At 41.4% G+C, this 12,463-nt stretch overlaps 1 protein-coding gene across 1 annotated transcript; it reads right to left on the bottom strand.

The window, feature by feature from the left end:
* Positions 1-2,532: 2,532 nt before the first annotated feature.
* LOC130493018 (olfactory receptor 11A1-like) lies at positions 2,533-5,135 on the bottom strand. The gene is made up of 2 exons (XM_056866792.1): positions 5,104-5,135; positions 2,533-3,476 (listed from the first exon to the last, which is right to left on the bottom strand). Exons 1-2 carry the CDS (start codon positions 5,114-5,116, stop codon positions 2,533-2,535), a joined length of 957 nt encoding a protein of 318 aa, XP_056722770.1. The 5' UTR covers positions 5,117-5,135.
* Between the last annotated feature and the right edge of the window lie 7,328 nt (positions 5,136-12,463).

Here is a 12,463-nt window from a genome sequence, read left to right as displayed (position 1 = left end):
TAGTTCTAGCCCATTTCTCCAGCCTGTCAAGATCATCCTGCATCTTGGCTCTGTCTTCTACCATATTTGCTACCCCTCCCTATTTAGTATCATCTGCAAATTTAATAAGCATCCCCTCTATTCCTTCATCCAAATCATTTATAAAAATGTTGAACAACACAGGGCCCAGCACAGATCCCTGAGGAACTCCACTAGTCACTTCTCTGCAAGTGGACGAGGAACCATTAACTAGCACTCTTCTGGCCCAGAGGATTTTGTTTCATTTAAAGAAACCAGGTGTTGTGCACTACCCCAACGCCAATTCAAGGCTGCAAATCCCTTCCCTCATCACATGTTCTGTTTATGCCATGTTGAGCACCACTTCCCTCATGAGAAAAAACTGAGGAAAAGTAGGAATTGAGGAGTTCTGTGCTCTCTTCATCTCCTGTTACAATTTCACTTTCCGGTCCACGCAATGGGCTTATCTTGTCCTTGTTCTTACTCTTACTCTGTACATAGGAAAAGAACCCTTTTTTGTTGTGTTTAGCATCTCTCGCTAGCCTAAGTTCATACTGAGCTTTAGCTTTCCTAACACTCTCCCTACAAGCACTAGTTATTTGCTTATATTCCTCTTTGGTTATAAGGCCCTCCTTCCACTTCCTAAATGAGTCTTTTTTATTTCTCAGCTCTTTAAAAAGCTGTTTATGGAGCCACCCTGGCCTCTTTAGGCTCCTCCCATTTTTCCTTCTCATAGGAATGGTTTGGGATTACGCCTTCAGTATTTTATTTTTAAGAAATGCCCACCCTTCTTGAACTCCCTTCTCCTTAAGTATTTCTGACCATGGGATTCTACCTAGCATCAGTTTAAGTTTTTTAAAATTTGCTTTTTTGAAGTCCAACCTACATGTCTGACTATGTACAGGTTTTCCTTTCCCCAAGATTGTAAATTCCAAGAGTACGTGGTCACTACTACCCAGGGTGCCTACTACTTTAACCTCATCGACCAGTTCTTCCCTGTTGGTGAGAATCAAGTCTAAGATAGCAGACCCCCTTGTTTCCCTGTCCACCTTCTGGAATAGGAAGTTGTCAGCAAGACAGGAATTAATTGGATCTTGCATTTTTAGCAGCGTTGGACTTCCAACAGATATCCGGGCAATTAAAATCTCCCATGACTACCATGTCCTGTCTCCTTGAGAACTTTGTGATCTGGTCTAGGAGTGTCCCATCCAAGTCCTCTGCCTGGTTTGGTGGTCGATAGCAGACCCCCATGAGAATATCACGATTATTTCTTATTCCTTTTATGTTTACCCATAGAGTCTCGACTGCACTACCACGCTCAGATTCATGTACTTCTTCACAAGTGTACAGATCTTTGACATACAGTGCTACTCCTCTCCCCTTCCTTATCAATCTATACCTTTTAAACAAGTTGTACCCCTCAATCTTAATATTCCAGTCATGAGTGACAGCCCACCAAGTTTCAGAAATGCCTATTAGGTTAAAATCCCCTTCCTGTATTAGGGCTTCGAGTTCTTCCTGCTTGTTTCCCATACTCTGTGCATTAGTGTACAGACATCGGAATCCGTGGTTTATGTGGTTTATGTGGGGTCTGTGATATAGACACAGATCCCAGCAAGAAAGCTTACTTGTCCAAGGAGTGTAAGGTTGAAGCTCAAGCCTACCCTTAGAGGAGAGCCCTGTCTCTTAACATAAGAACATAGGAAAAGCCATGCTGGATCAGACCAAGGCCCATCTAGTCTAGCAGTCTGTTCACACAGTGGCCAACCAGGTGTCTCTAGGAAGCCCACAAAAAAGACAACGGCAGCAGCATTTTCCTGCCTGTGTTCCATAGCACCTAATATATTAGGTGCGCTCTTCTGATCCTGGAGAGAATAGGTATGCATCATGACCGGTATCCATTTTAACTAATAGCCATGAATACCCCTCTCCTCCATGAACATGTCCACTCCCCTCTTAAAGCCTTCCAAGTTGGCAGCCATCACCCCATCTTGGGGCAGGGAGTTCCACAATGTTCTACTTTTGGATTCTTGAGCAGCAAGTCACAGGGAGAAAATTACTACATTTTACCTGCAGAAAGGGTAACCAGTAAATATAGTATAGTATAGTATAGTATAGTATAGTATAGTATAGTATAGTATAGTATAGGACAGGACAGGACAGGACAGGACAGTATAGGTATGGCCAAGCAAACCGTGGCCAGGACTGTTGGTGGGTAATTATTTTAGAATCTTTTTGAGCTTCACATCTCATCTTGTGTCTAGGATTTCCTAGACCATAACTGGCAGAGAGAACATGACGCTTACTGGGACACTGTGCCTCACATGGACAACCAGAGTGTAGGAAGTAGGACAGGCATATAGGTTGGGCAGGGAGGTAAAATAAAAACAACAACAAATGATAAGTGCTATTTCTTAAATAGTATTACATTAAGAATACCATTTTATTTCTATTTATCCCCCCCATACCATTAAAACAAAAAATACACACAGCTGTGTCTGTTTGTGAAACATTTGGAGCTTCTAGGAGCATTTTCTAAAATCTTTGGGGTGACCAGATTTTCTGAGCCCATTTTCTCAGGGCTTCCTTCACCTCCTTGTTCCTTAAACTGTATATTAGAGGATTGATCATTGGAGTCATGACAGTATAGAAAAAAGAGAACACTTTTGAGGAACCCCTCAGGGAGGGGCCTTCTGGAAGGAGATACACAATCATTAAGGTGACATAGAAAATTGTAACTACAAGAAGGTGAGAGGAGCAGGTGGAAAAGGTCTTTTGTCTCCCTGTGGTTGAGGGGATTCTCAGGATGACTGATATGATCCAAATGTAAGATGTTATGGTCAACAGAAATGGAGGAAATGTGAATACAGAACATAACAAAAAGGCTACCTGAATAACCAGAGATGTGTCACTACAAGCCAACTTGATCAGTGGCATAGTATCACAGAAGAAATGGTCAATTACGTTGAAGCCACAGTATGTTAACTGTGACAGCCATACAACCACTACCGAGACTGAAATAAAGCCACTTATCCAAGAACCAGCAGCTAGAGATATACATACTTTGTTATTCATAAGGAACTGATATTGGAATGGTTTGCAAATAGCTAAATACCGATCATAAGACATTACAGATAAGAGGCAAGTTTCTGCAGTCACCAGAAAGCCAAAGAAATATAACTGTATAAAGCAACCAGTTAAGGAAATGGCTCTATTCCCTGTTAGGAAACTTGCTAGCATTCTGGGCAGGATGGTTGAGGTGTAACAAATCTCCAAACAGGACAAGTTCCCCAGGAAGAAGTACATGGGAATGTGAAGTCGCCTGTCGGTCACAACTAGCACAACAATAAGAAGATTCCCCATTATGGTAATGATGTAGATGACTAGAAACAGCAGGAAGAAAAGAATCTGCAGTTCAGGATGATCCCCTAATCCCAGGAGGATGACTTCTGTGGTGACTGTTTGGTTGATCAAGGGGTCTACCTGCATAAAAATAGCAATGAAAACATTATTCTAGTTAAATATTGGCCTGCTGTGCAAGCTTAATAGCATTTTTAAGCGTTTAACTGGGATGCTCACAGGCATGAAAGCAGTTTTGAGTCAAACAAGGAGCAATCCTTCCATCACTAATATAAATATCCATTCTTCCTTTGCGTTCTGGCTGTGTTTGTGTGCCTGGTAAAAGGGTGATCTGCTGCTGTTTGGACTTGGCTGGATATGAAAAGGCCTGCTAGAAGGATAGCCAGAGATGGTGGCTACACAAATCCTTTGCCTCACTCCTCTCTGGACAAATGGGGAAGGATGGCACCTTCAGAGAGGGAGCAGAGGCAGGCAATGGCAAACCACCTCTGAAAGTCTTTTCCTTATAAAAGAAGGGATCACCATAAAAAGAATGACTCACAGCACCTATTAGCATAGCAAAAGTACTCCATGTTGCAGAGGCAAGTGCAATAGTTACTGCCACCAGAAATATATCAATGAGAAGGAGAAGAAGAGTTGGTTTTTATATGCTGACTTTCTCTACCACTTAAGGGAGACTCAATCCGGCTTACAATCACCTTCCCTTCCCCTCCCTACAACAGATACCTTTTGAGGTAGGTGGGGCTGAGAGAGCTCTAACAGAGCTGTAACTTGCCCAAGGTCACCCAGCTGGCTTCATGTGTAGAAGTGGGGAAACAAATCCAATTCACCAGATTAGCTTCCACCGCTCTTGTGGAGGAGTGGGGACTCAAACCCAATTCTCCAGATCAGACTCCACTGCTCCAAACCACCGCTCTTAACCACTACACCATGCTGGCTGCCAGCGTGTCAGCAGTTCAAAGGATAGCCAGGTGAGAAGGCACCGTTTCATGTCACCTTTCACACACCTATCTCCATTTTGACCTTGGAAACATCTTTCAAAGAACTTTCTGCTCACCAGCCCCCTGGACAATTTCAGTTAGTCAGTAATATCCCATGATACTCTTGCAACTGTGTGTCATATAATAACCAACTCTTCTTCCTCTTCTTCTCTACATGTATATCATTTGTTTTTAAGCGAGAGAAGAAACACTGAAAAGATGTGGTGCATATGCAGATGCGCTGATCTATCAAGCTATTCTGCCAATCTAACTAGCTAAAGAAATTAGCTAACAACATGATTGTCAACAAATTTTGTATGATGCTAGCATCTCAATGGCTATGATATGATTATATTTTTTGTCCAAATACTTACTGCATTCATTGAGATGATAATTGAGTAAGTGTCTTGGTAACATGAAAGCTTGATTGCTGGGGAAAGCAAAACATGTTTTCTAATGTCTTGATATCAGGTGTTTTATATTCTATAAGGAAGTAACTTCTGTCACCCAAACATCAGTCGTCATGTCAGGGGCATTCTACATGGCTTATGAGGGGAATTAGCTGAAGAGCTTTGTATCCACCAATTACCTACCATGCCATGAAGAACAGCATCATGGCCTTCATAAGCTACAGCTCTTGATGACTAATCCTGAAAACCAGACATGCAACCCCAAACTGTGATAAGACATTTCAATCCCGAGAAAGTTTAAATGAAATTCTTATGAGGATAGAAAGAATAGCCATTTGTCCAATTTTTCTGAATACTTACTACTTTCATTCTCAAGATATTGTAATGTGATGGACTGATGATCTGGAAAATGAATCTTAACATTTTAGCAAGCCTTTTATTTGCTACCAGGAAGCAATTGCTGCCACCAGACAGTATCTGTATCTGTTCCCCAAAGACATTCCATGTAACTTGGTCAGGGGATTTAACTGAATAACATTTATGCAACATTCAAGTATTGTGCCATAGGGAATAACCAGAAGGAAGGGAGCTCTGTAGGCTGTGTTTGATAGGAGTTGAACAGCTAAAATGGCTGTGTCAGAAGTAGCTGACTATTAAAGTAAATGTCCGCTCAGAAAATCAAGGTTAATAATAATAATAATAAGAAGAGTGGCTTTGGAAAGGGTCCAATCAGACTTCCTCAGAGCACTATTTAAAGTACCCAAATGTATGTCAAATGTGGTTTGCTTAAGGTTGAAACAAAGATTTGGCAAATCTCCATCAATTACTGGCTGAGAGTCCATTTAAATCACAATGGATTACTCCCTCTCCTTCTAGCAGTGATTCCAAATCCAAGATGGTCATCCAGAATAATCAATAAGCTACACATGATTGGGTTAGATCCTGAACATCTCCTGGAGTTAGGCTTGAGGCAAGTAAAATCATTGGTCCATCACCGCCTTGTGAATATCAAAAGTCAATACGATTTTCCACTATTGCCAAAATCTTACAGTGTATTGAAACCCTAGATCCACAGCAGCCCCATATCTGTCAACCATCACTATTTTAAATATAGATGAGCTTTTTCGAGAGTACATTTTGATGCTATGTCGTCTGCTGTAATGGAAGGAAGGTTCCGACATATACCTTTGGAGCAACGGCGTTGCCCATGTTCAGCCAATGTGGTCGAAACAATATCATATACAATTCTGCAGTGTGAATTTTACACTGATGTTAGAACTAATATCATTTTCCCACTGTTAGCCCGTCTTGAGCAATCAAATCATTACTCGAGGTTAACAGAGCTAGATAAAATTAGATACCTATTGGAAGATAAGGTGGCTCATGTAACTCATGCTGTGGCAAATTCTGTCACCTGGCCATCAAGAAAAGAAATGACATAGTAAGAAAGAAGGACGGCTAATAACTTTTAATACATAGTAAAACCATGTGCCGAAGTGATGGTTTACATAATTTATTTATAGCAGGTTCGCTGCACAGGTTTTTTATATTTAACTTGGTACATGTTTGTCTATGGATGTACACAATTTTGTACTTTTATGATGGTTTATGTAATTTTTTTAATGTGCACTGTTGATTGTATTTCATATAAGTGTCGGCTTAAGATTGTGTTTTATATATGTGCTGGTCTATGACTGTAACAATAAACTGAACACTGAGTTGGATTTTATATGCCGACTTTCTGTACCACTGAAGGAAGAATCAAACATGCTTACAATCATCTTCTCCCCCCCCCCACAACAGATACCCTGTGTGGTAGGTGGGGCTGAGAGAGTTCTGAGAAATACAAAATGGCATCAAATTCCCTGTGTGGATCATTATCCTGTCCTCACATAAATAGGGAAAGGTTCCCCCTCGCTGATATACCTCGTCCAAGTTAGTTTTTAAACAAGTCAGATAAATTAACACAGAGGGAATATATAAGAACAGGAGCAGCAATTCTCTTCGAATATGACTTTTTAAAAAAAAAATCCTCCCCCCTCCCTCCGCCAATTCATGTGGGTCCAGCCTATTCATTAATGTATGCACTCATGGGGGAGGGGTTGTTTTTTTAAAGCTCAGGCTTGGCTAAATAAAAAAGCATCTTCCTTCCACTGCATTATTTCTGTGGAGTGTGAGAAAGGTAACTTTTATAATCCTGCTGCATGCAGTATGAAAGCATGGCATAATTAGATGTCTTAACCAGCAGAGTGACTAGTTGAGAGCAGAAGCTACCCGTAGTGCATCACTGATTCTGGTACTTCTTAAAAGTGAGTTGAGACGTTTTTAGATTTTCTGTGCTCATAGATGCTGTAGTTGAATGCACAAATCTCTACCTATATACATACCTTCATTCATAAATGTTTAAAGCAAGAAGATGAACTTTTTTGCTTAGAAAATACTTTAAGTTTAGAGTATATTAAATCAAGCTATGACTTCATCACAACGTGTTTTCCTTTTATTTTTTATTGTTTTTTCCCAGTCATCGATAAATATAAAATGTGACGCCTGTACTTGCTTATAAATTGTAGGACAGAAGGATAATGAGGAAGCCAATATTCTTAAAATGTATTTCCACCCCCACCCCAAATGCTTACCAGGGGAAGGGGGGGTCAGGAATTTTCAAAAAGTAGCCCATCTGAACCCAAGGCTTTTGGGTTGGATCCTGAAATCTGTCAACAGAGATCCACTCATGCCACTTTTTGGCAAGACCGTCTGCAGACCTTCTCTGTGCACTCACACTCATACAGACAACCTGCTCCTGAGGATTGAGAATCCTCCCTGAATGGCATGACTTATGGTACAGGAGGAGCTGGAAGAAATCACACAAGCTGGGTCCCAGCCATTTGTTGCTTATTCACATTTTAAATGAAACATTGCAAGGCAATATAACACCAAATGCCCTGACCTGGAAGGCTCAGGCTGACCTGATCTCATCAGAACTCAGAAGCTCTAAGCAGGGCCAGCCCTGGTTAGTACTTGGATGGGAGACCAGCTAGGAAATCTAGTGTTTCAATTGAGAGGAAGACAACGGCAAACCACCTGTGTTTTTCTCTTGCCTGGAAAACCCTACAGGGTCTCCATAAATTGGATGCAACCTGATGGCAATTTCCACCACCATGGCACCGATTGAAAATAAATAAATAAAAAAATCCAATAATTGAATTAGATTCAACCAGATTTTACTCCAGAAGGTGGCTGTTCCCTTTGACCTCCAAAGAAAGCTGTGCTGGGAATCATGGATCCTGCAAAAGCCATAAAAGATGGGATCTGACGTAAGATGGGGAATTGGGCAAGAATGGGTGAAAAAGCTGGTTGGATCTCACCCATATTCAATGGTCACTTCTGGTCTAATTTTAAAAAAAACTAGAACCAGATTTGGAGCATACACAGCCCTTTGGGTCTTTGTTTTTCTTTTTGGCCTCTTTCCCCTTCTTCTGTTATTGATGTACACTTACTTGTGAAATAACTGGAGTAAAGCAACTGTGCAGTCAGGAGAGGCAGTTGGTAGGAGATACATGAAAAGATGTGTGCAGCATGCTCCTAAACACAAAACTAAATCCCTTTGTGTTTAATGGTGTGTGTTATCAAGGAACTGTTCGTACATGTTCATAACCCTAGTTCCTCAACCTAACAAGGTGTGTAGGCTGAGTTTGGGGGAAGTGTGATCGAAGAAGCCTGATTACAGTGCTGAGAGCAAAGGCCGTGGCAGCAGGATGTGAGGTGTGCACATGGACATACATTAGGAACTCAGTAAGTAAAATAATAACTCTAGTATCATGTGTTTTGGACATACTGGCTGCCAAAGTAGATATGTGGAGTTTTTATTTGCAACTGAAGGAAAACCCAAAGGCTTTGAGGAACTAGCCAAGCTTTGGAATACAAGCAGATAGGCGGAGGCAAGATGGTGACGAGATAGGACGTCCTTGCTGCAGCTTTCCACTGCTGAGTCATTTTAACTTTTTTAATCTTTTTAATTAAGCTTTTAGAGGAGCCAGCAGCTTTTATCAACCTTGGAAGTACACACCACATTAAAAAAAAAAATCGGAGCAGTGGAAAGCTGCTGGAAGAGCCTGGCTGCCTGAATCAACAACGGAGAGATGGGAACTAAGGGTGTGGACTCTTGCTGTTCAGATAATGGGAGCTCGCAAAAGGCACCGAGACCCGGAGGAGGCCATTACACCACCGGCCTGCAAACAAACCAAAATAGCTGACAATTTTGCAGCGGGGGATAATACGATATTTAGTATTCCTGTCTCAAACCATTTCAGCCTTTTGGGAGACTCTGATATATCTAACGAGGTGTCCAAGGACCCAGGAGAAAATGTAATTGACTCAATTAATGAAACAGCTAACAATAATAACGATGAGGGGGAGGCCCTGCTCAACTTATCTGAATTGTCGGCTAGAACCGTTTAACTCATTTTTGACTCTCTGAAAGCAATAAATGAGAAACTTGAGATTCTTATTAGGATAACTCAGGGCCAGAAAAGAGAGAGACAGCTGGAATTAATTGGGTCTGGGAGCTCCTTATCTCCCCAGGCGGCACAGGCCACTTACATACTGGACACTTACAAGGAAGAATGTACAGATACAACTAAGAAACAGCTAATACCTAAAAGCCCAAGGTATCATCTGATATTGCAACCCAAAAAGGTGTGTCTATCTGTATGCAGATACAGAGGACATATGCCAATTTGGAATAACAAACGTCAGGTAATTTATCACCTATGTAACCTACTTAAGAGGAGCAGCGCTACAATTGACCTGTTATCGATTGAACCCATGACAAGTCCAAAACAAACACAAAGAGTGATGTTAACCTTTAAGAGCCCAAGAATCCCCTCCTTGATTTTATCTCAGAAGGCCAACCTGAGAAGTAGAGGGATTTTTCCAGGACGGGTTTTTACAAACACGGTAATTAACAATCTCTTTATAAACCAACTGTCAGCTGTGCGCTATGAGGAGGCTGTGGACTTCACCAAGAAATCTGAAGGAGAGACTGCACAACATCACGCAACTACACAACTTGGAATTGAGATGACACATCATGAACTAACTTTTATACCCGTTTCTATGAAAACACCTCATAGGGAGGAAGAATTAATATCATTTCACACAGACCCTAGTTGCAATCCAATTGCAAATTCCCTGGAGAAGGAACCAACTAATATCCTCCCAACTCCCTCAAGCCAGAAGCAAGCGGCAATTACTAACAATAATGATGAAGCGATATCCAGCAGCTACTTAGATGATCTGCATATAGCCGGACCCCCAGCACAGATCGTAATAGAGCATCCCCCTGTTCTAGACCAAATGGCTTCCTGCAAAAATGGGTGTGTTTTTGTGGATTTGGAGGGGGGGTTGAATATTATTGAGCAACTTAGTGTTCCTCCCTTCTCTGCTCAGAAGGGGTATAAGGGAAAGCCCCCTATTACCAATTGACTATCTAAATCTAAGAAGGCCACGTCCCTAAACATTGTCTCCTGGAATATTGCTGGGTAGAAAAGGAAAGCAGGCGATGGTGATTTTCTTAAATTCTTAAACAAATTTGATATTATCTTATTACAAGAGACATGGCAGGAAACAGAATTACACTTAAAAGGCTACAGTATATTTCATTCACTATGCCTGCTACTGCAACTGGTTCCCGGGGTCGTCTCAGTGGAGGCCTATGCAGTATGATTTCAACTTCCCTTTGCTCATCATTTGTGGCCCTCCCAGCTGGTCCTCCCTTTGCACAAGGGTTTCTCATCAAGCTATTTGGTATCACCTTACTTTTTATTAATGTTTACCTCCCCCCTTATAAGAGCCGGACAACCTCCCAAACCCAGTGGGATGACCTATCGAACTATATTATAGAACTAGAGGCTTCTAACCCATTACCTGAGACGTTCCTGGCTGGAGATTTTAATGCCAGGATAGGCAAAGATGATCTCTCTTTGAGATAGTCGTGCATCTGGATATACACGAAGTCCCTTCCATTTCTCATCATTTTTTAAGACAATCCAAAGATCTCTCAGTAAACTATGCTGGGACTCTTTTGGTAAATTTTATCATTGCCTCTTGTAAATCCATCTTGAAGGGTACAACTCCTCATGACAACCCAGGAGAATATACTTTTGGCTGCCCATGGGGAGTAGTGTAATTGATTATGTCATTGTCTCCCCCAAAATAAGGAGTCTTATTCAGGACTTTTATGTGGGTGATCGCGTAGACAGTGATCATTTTCCCCTCATTACTACCCTTGAACATCAGTCCCCAATTTCACTACAGCCTCCTTCGGCTCAATTATCGAGCTTCACTACTTGTTTTAGACGGGTTAAATGGAGTCGATCAGTGTCTGAAAATATCTCTGGTCTTCTTCATTCGAGTTTTGACCAAACTCAAGCAGGAACTGACTGGTGCCTCTGATATAATTCAAGCACTTTCTCTTTATGATAACCTTACTGGCAATATTAATTCCAGATACCATCTTCAGCACATAACAGTAGAAAAAGTACTGGTGAACTAACCCCCTAGTTTGACCGGGACTGTCAGATCTTAAAAACCCAGTTACGGTCTTCATATCACTCATATCGAACCAGTGGAGCAAAATATTTTCCTGTCAGTTATTTTAGACTTAAAAAGCAGCTTCGGATTACTGTTGCAAAAAAACAACAACCTAGCACTCAAAGAAAGATGGAAACTACTACACAATGCATCACTGAATAATAATAATAAACAATTTTGGGCCTTAGTTTCAGGTGCTCTCTCTGGGAGATCAAGTTCCCTTGATTGTTTAATCCCAGCTCAAGTTAGGGAGGGTAAATGACCTTGATTCAATGTTAAGAACAGTAGATGGCCACTTCCCCAAGCTGGGCCCTTCCTCCATCCCTCTATTATTGTATGCCGATGATGCTGTGGTACTATCATTAACACAGAAGGGGCTAAGACGGCTGCTGTCCATGTTTGTTAGCTATTGCAATGCCAATTTATTATCCATCAATTACAAGAAATCTAAGATGCTAGTCTTCTCTAAATTTTGGAGACGTCACAGTTGGACAATTAAGGGGCACAAAATTGAACAAGTTAAATAATTCAGATACTTGGGCCTGAATTTCCAATACAGCAGCAATTGGACAATGCACAGGAACTATGCTGTATCGTCAGCTAAACGTAATAACGAGGCCACAATTCGCTCCTTTTATGTCCATGGTGGCCAATTAGTTCCTGCTGCCTTACGAGTGTTTAAGGCTAAATCCATCTCCCAACTCCTATATGGAGTTCCTATTTGGGTAAGTGCCTTTAATCAGGACATTGAGAGGATTCAGTCCACTTTCTTACGCCGTATTCTTGGTGTCTCCAATTGCGTAGGGTATGCAGCTCTTGAGACAGGGCAGGGTTTTTTTGAGAATAGAGCTTGGATCCATACCATTAAGTTTTGGTTACGTCTGCACTTTCTAACTGAATATCCTGGTTATATTCCTGCACTGCTGGGAGATTCTTACATAAGCCAGTGGTCGAAATTAACCATCAGGGAAATCAAGTCTGTCGGTATTCCATTTGATTCTCTTTTGACGCTTGGGAAAGAGCAAGCATTTAGATTGATACATCAGTGCCTACTAGATATAGAAATGCAGACCCTAACCTCCCTAGCTGATAGACACTGTTCCCCCATGTTTCATGGTATTACTC

This window comes from Euleptes europaea, unplaced genomic scaffold (genome assembly GCF_029931775.1).
Source record: "Euleptes europaea isolate rEulEur1 unplaced genomic scaffold, rEulEur1.hap1 H_4, whole genome shotgun sequence".
Taxonomy (NCBI): domain Eukaryota; kingdom Metazoa; phylum Chordata; class Lepidosauria; order Squamata; family Sphaerodactylidae; genus Euleptes; species Euleptes europaea.
Note: the sequence above shows the minus strand (reverse complement) of the source record. Positions and strands in the feature narration are given on the sequence as shown.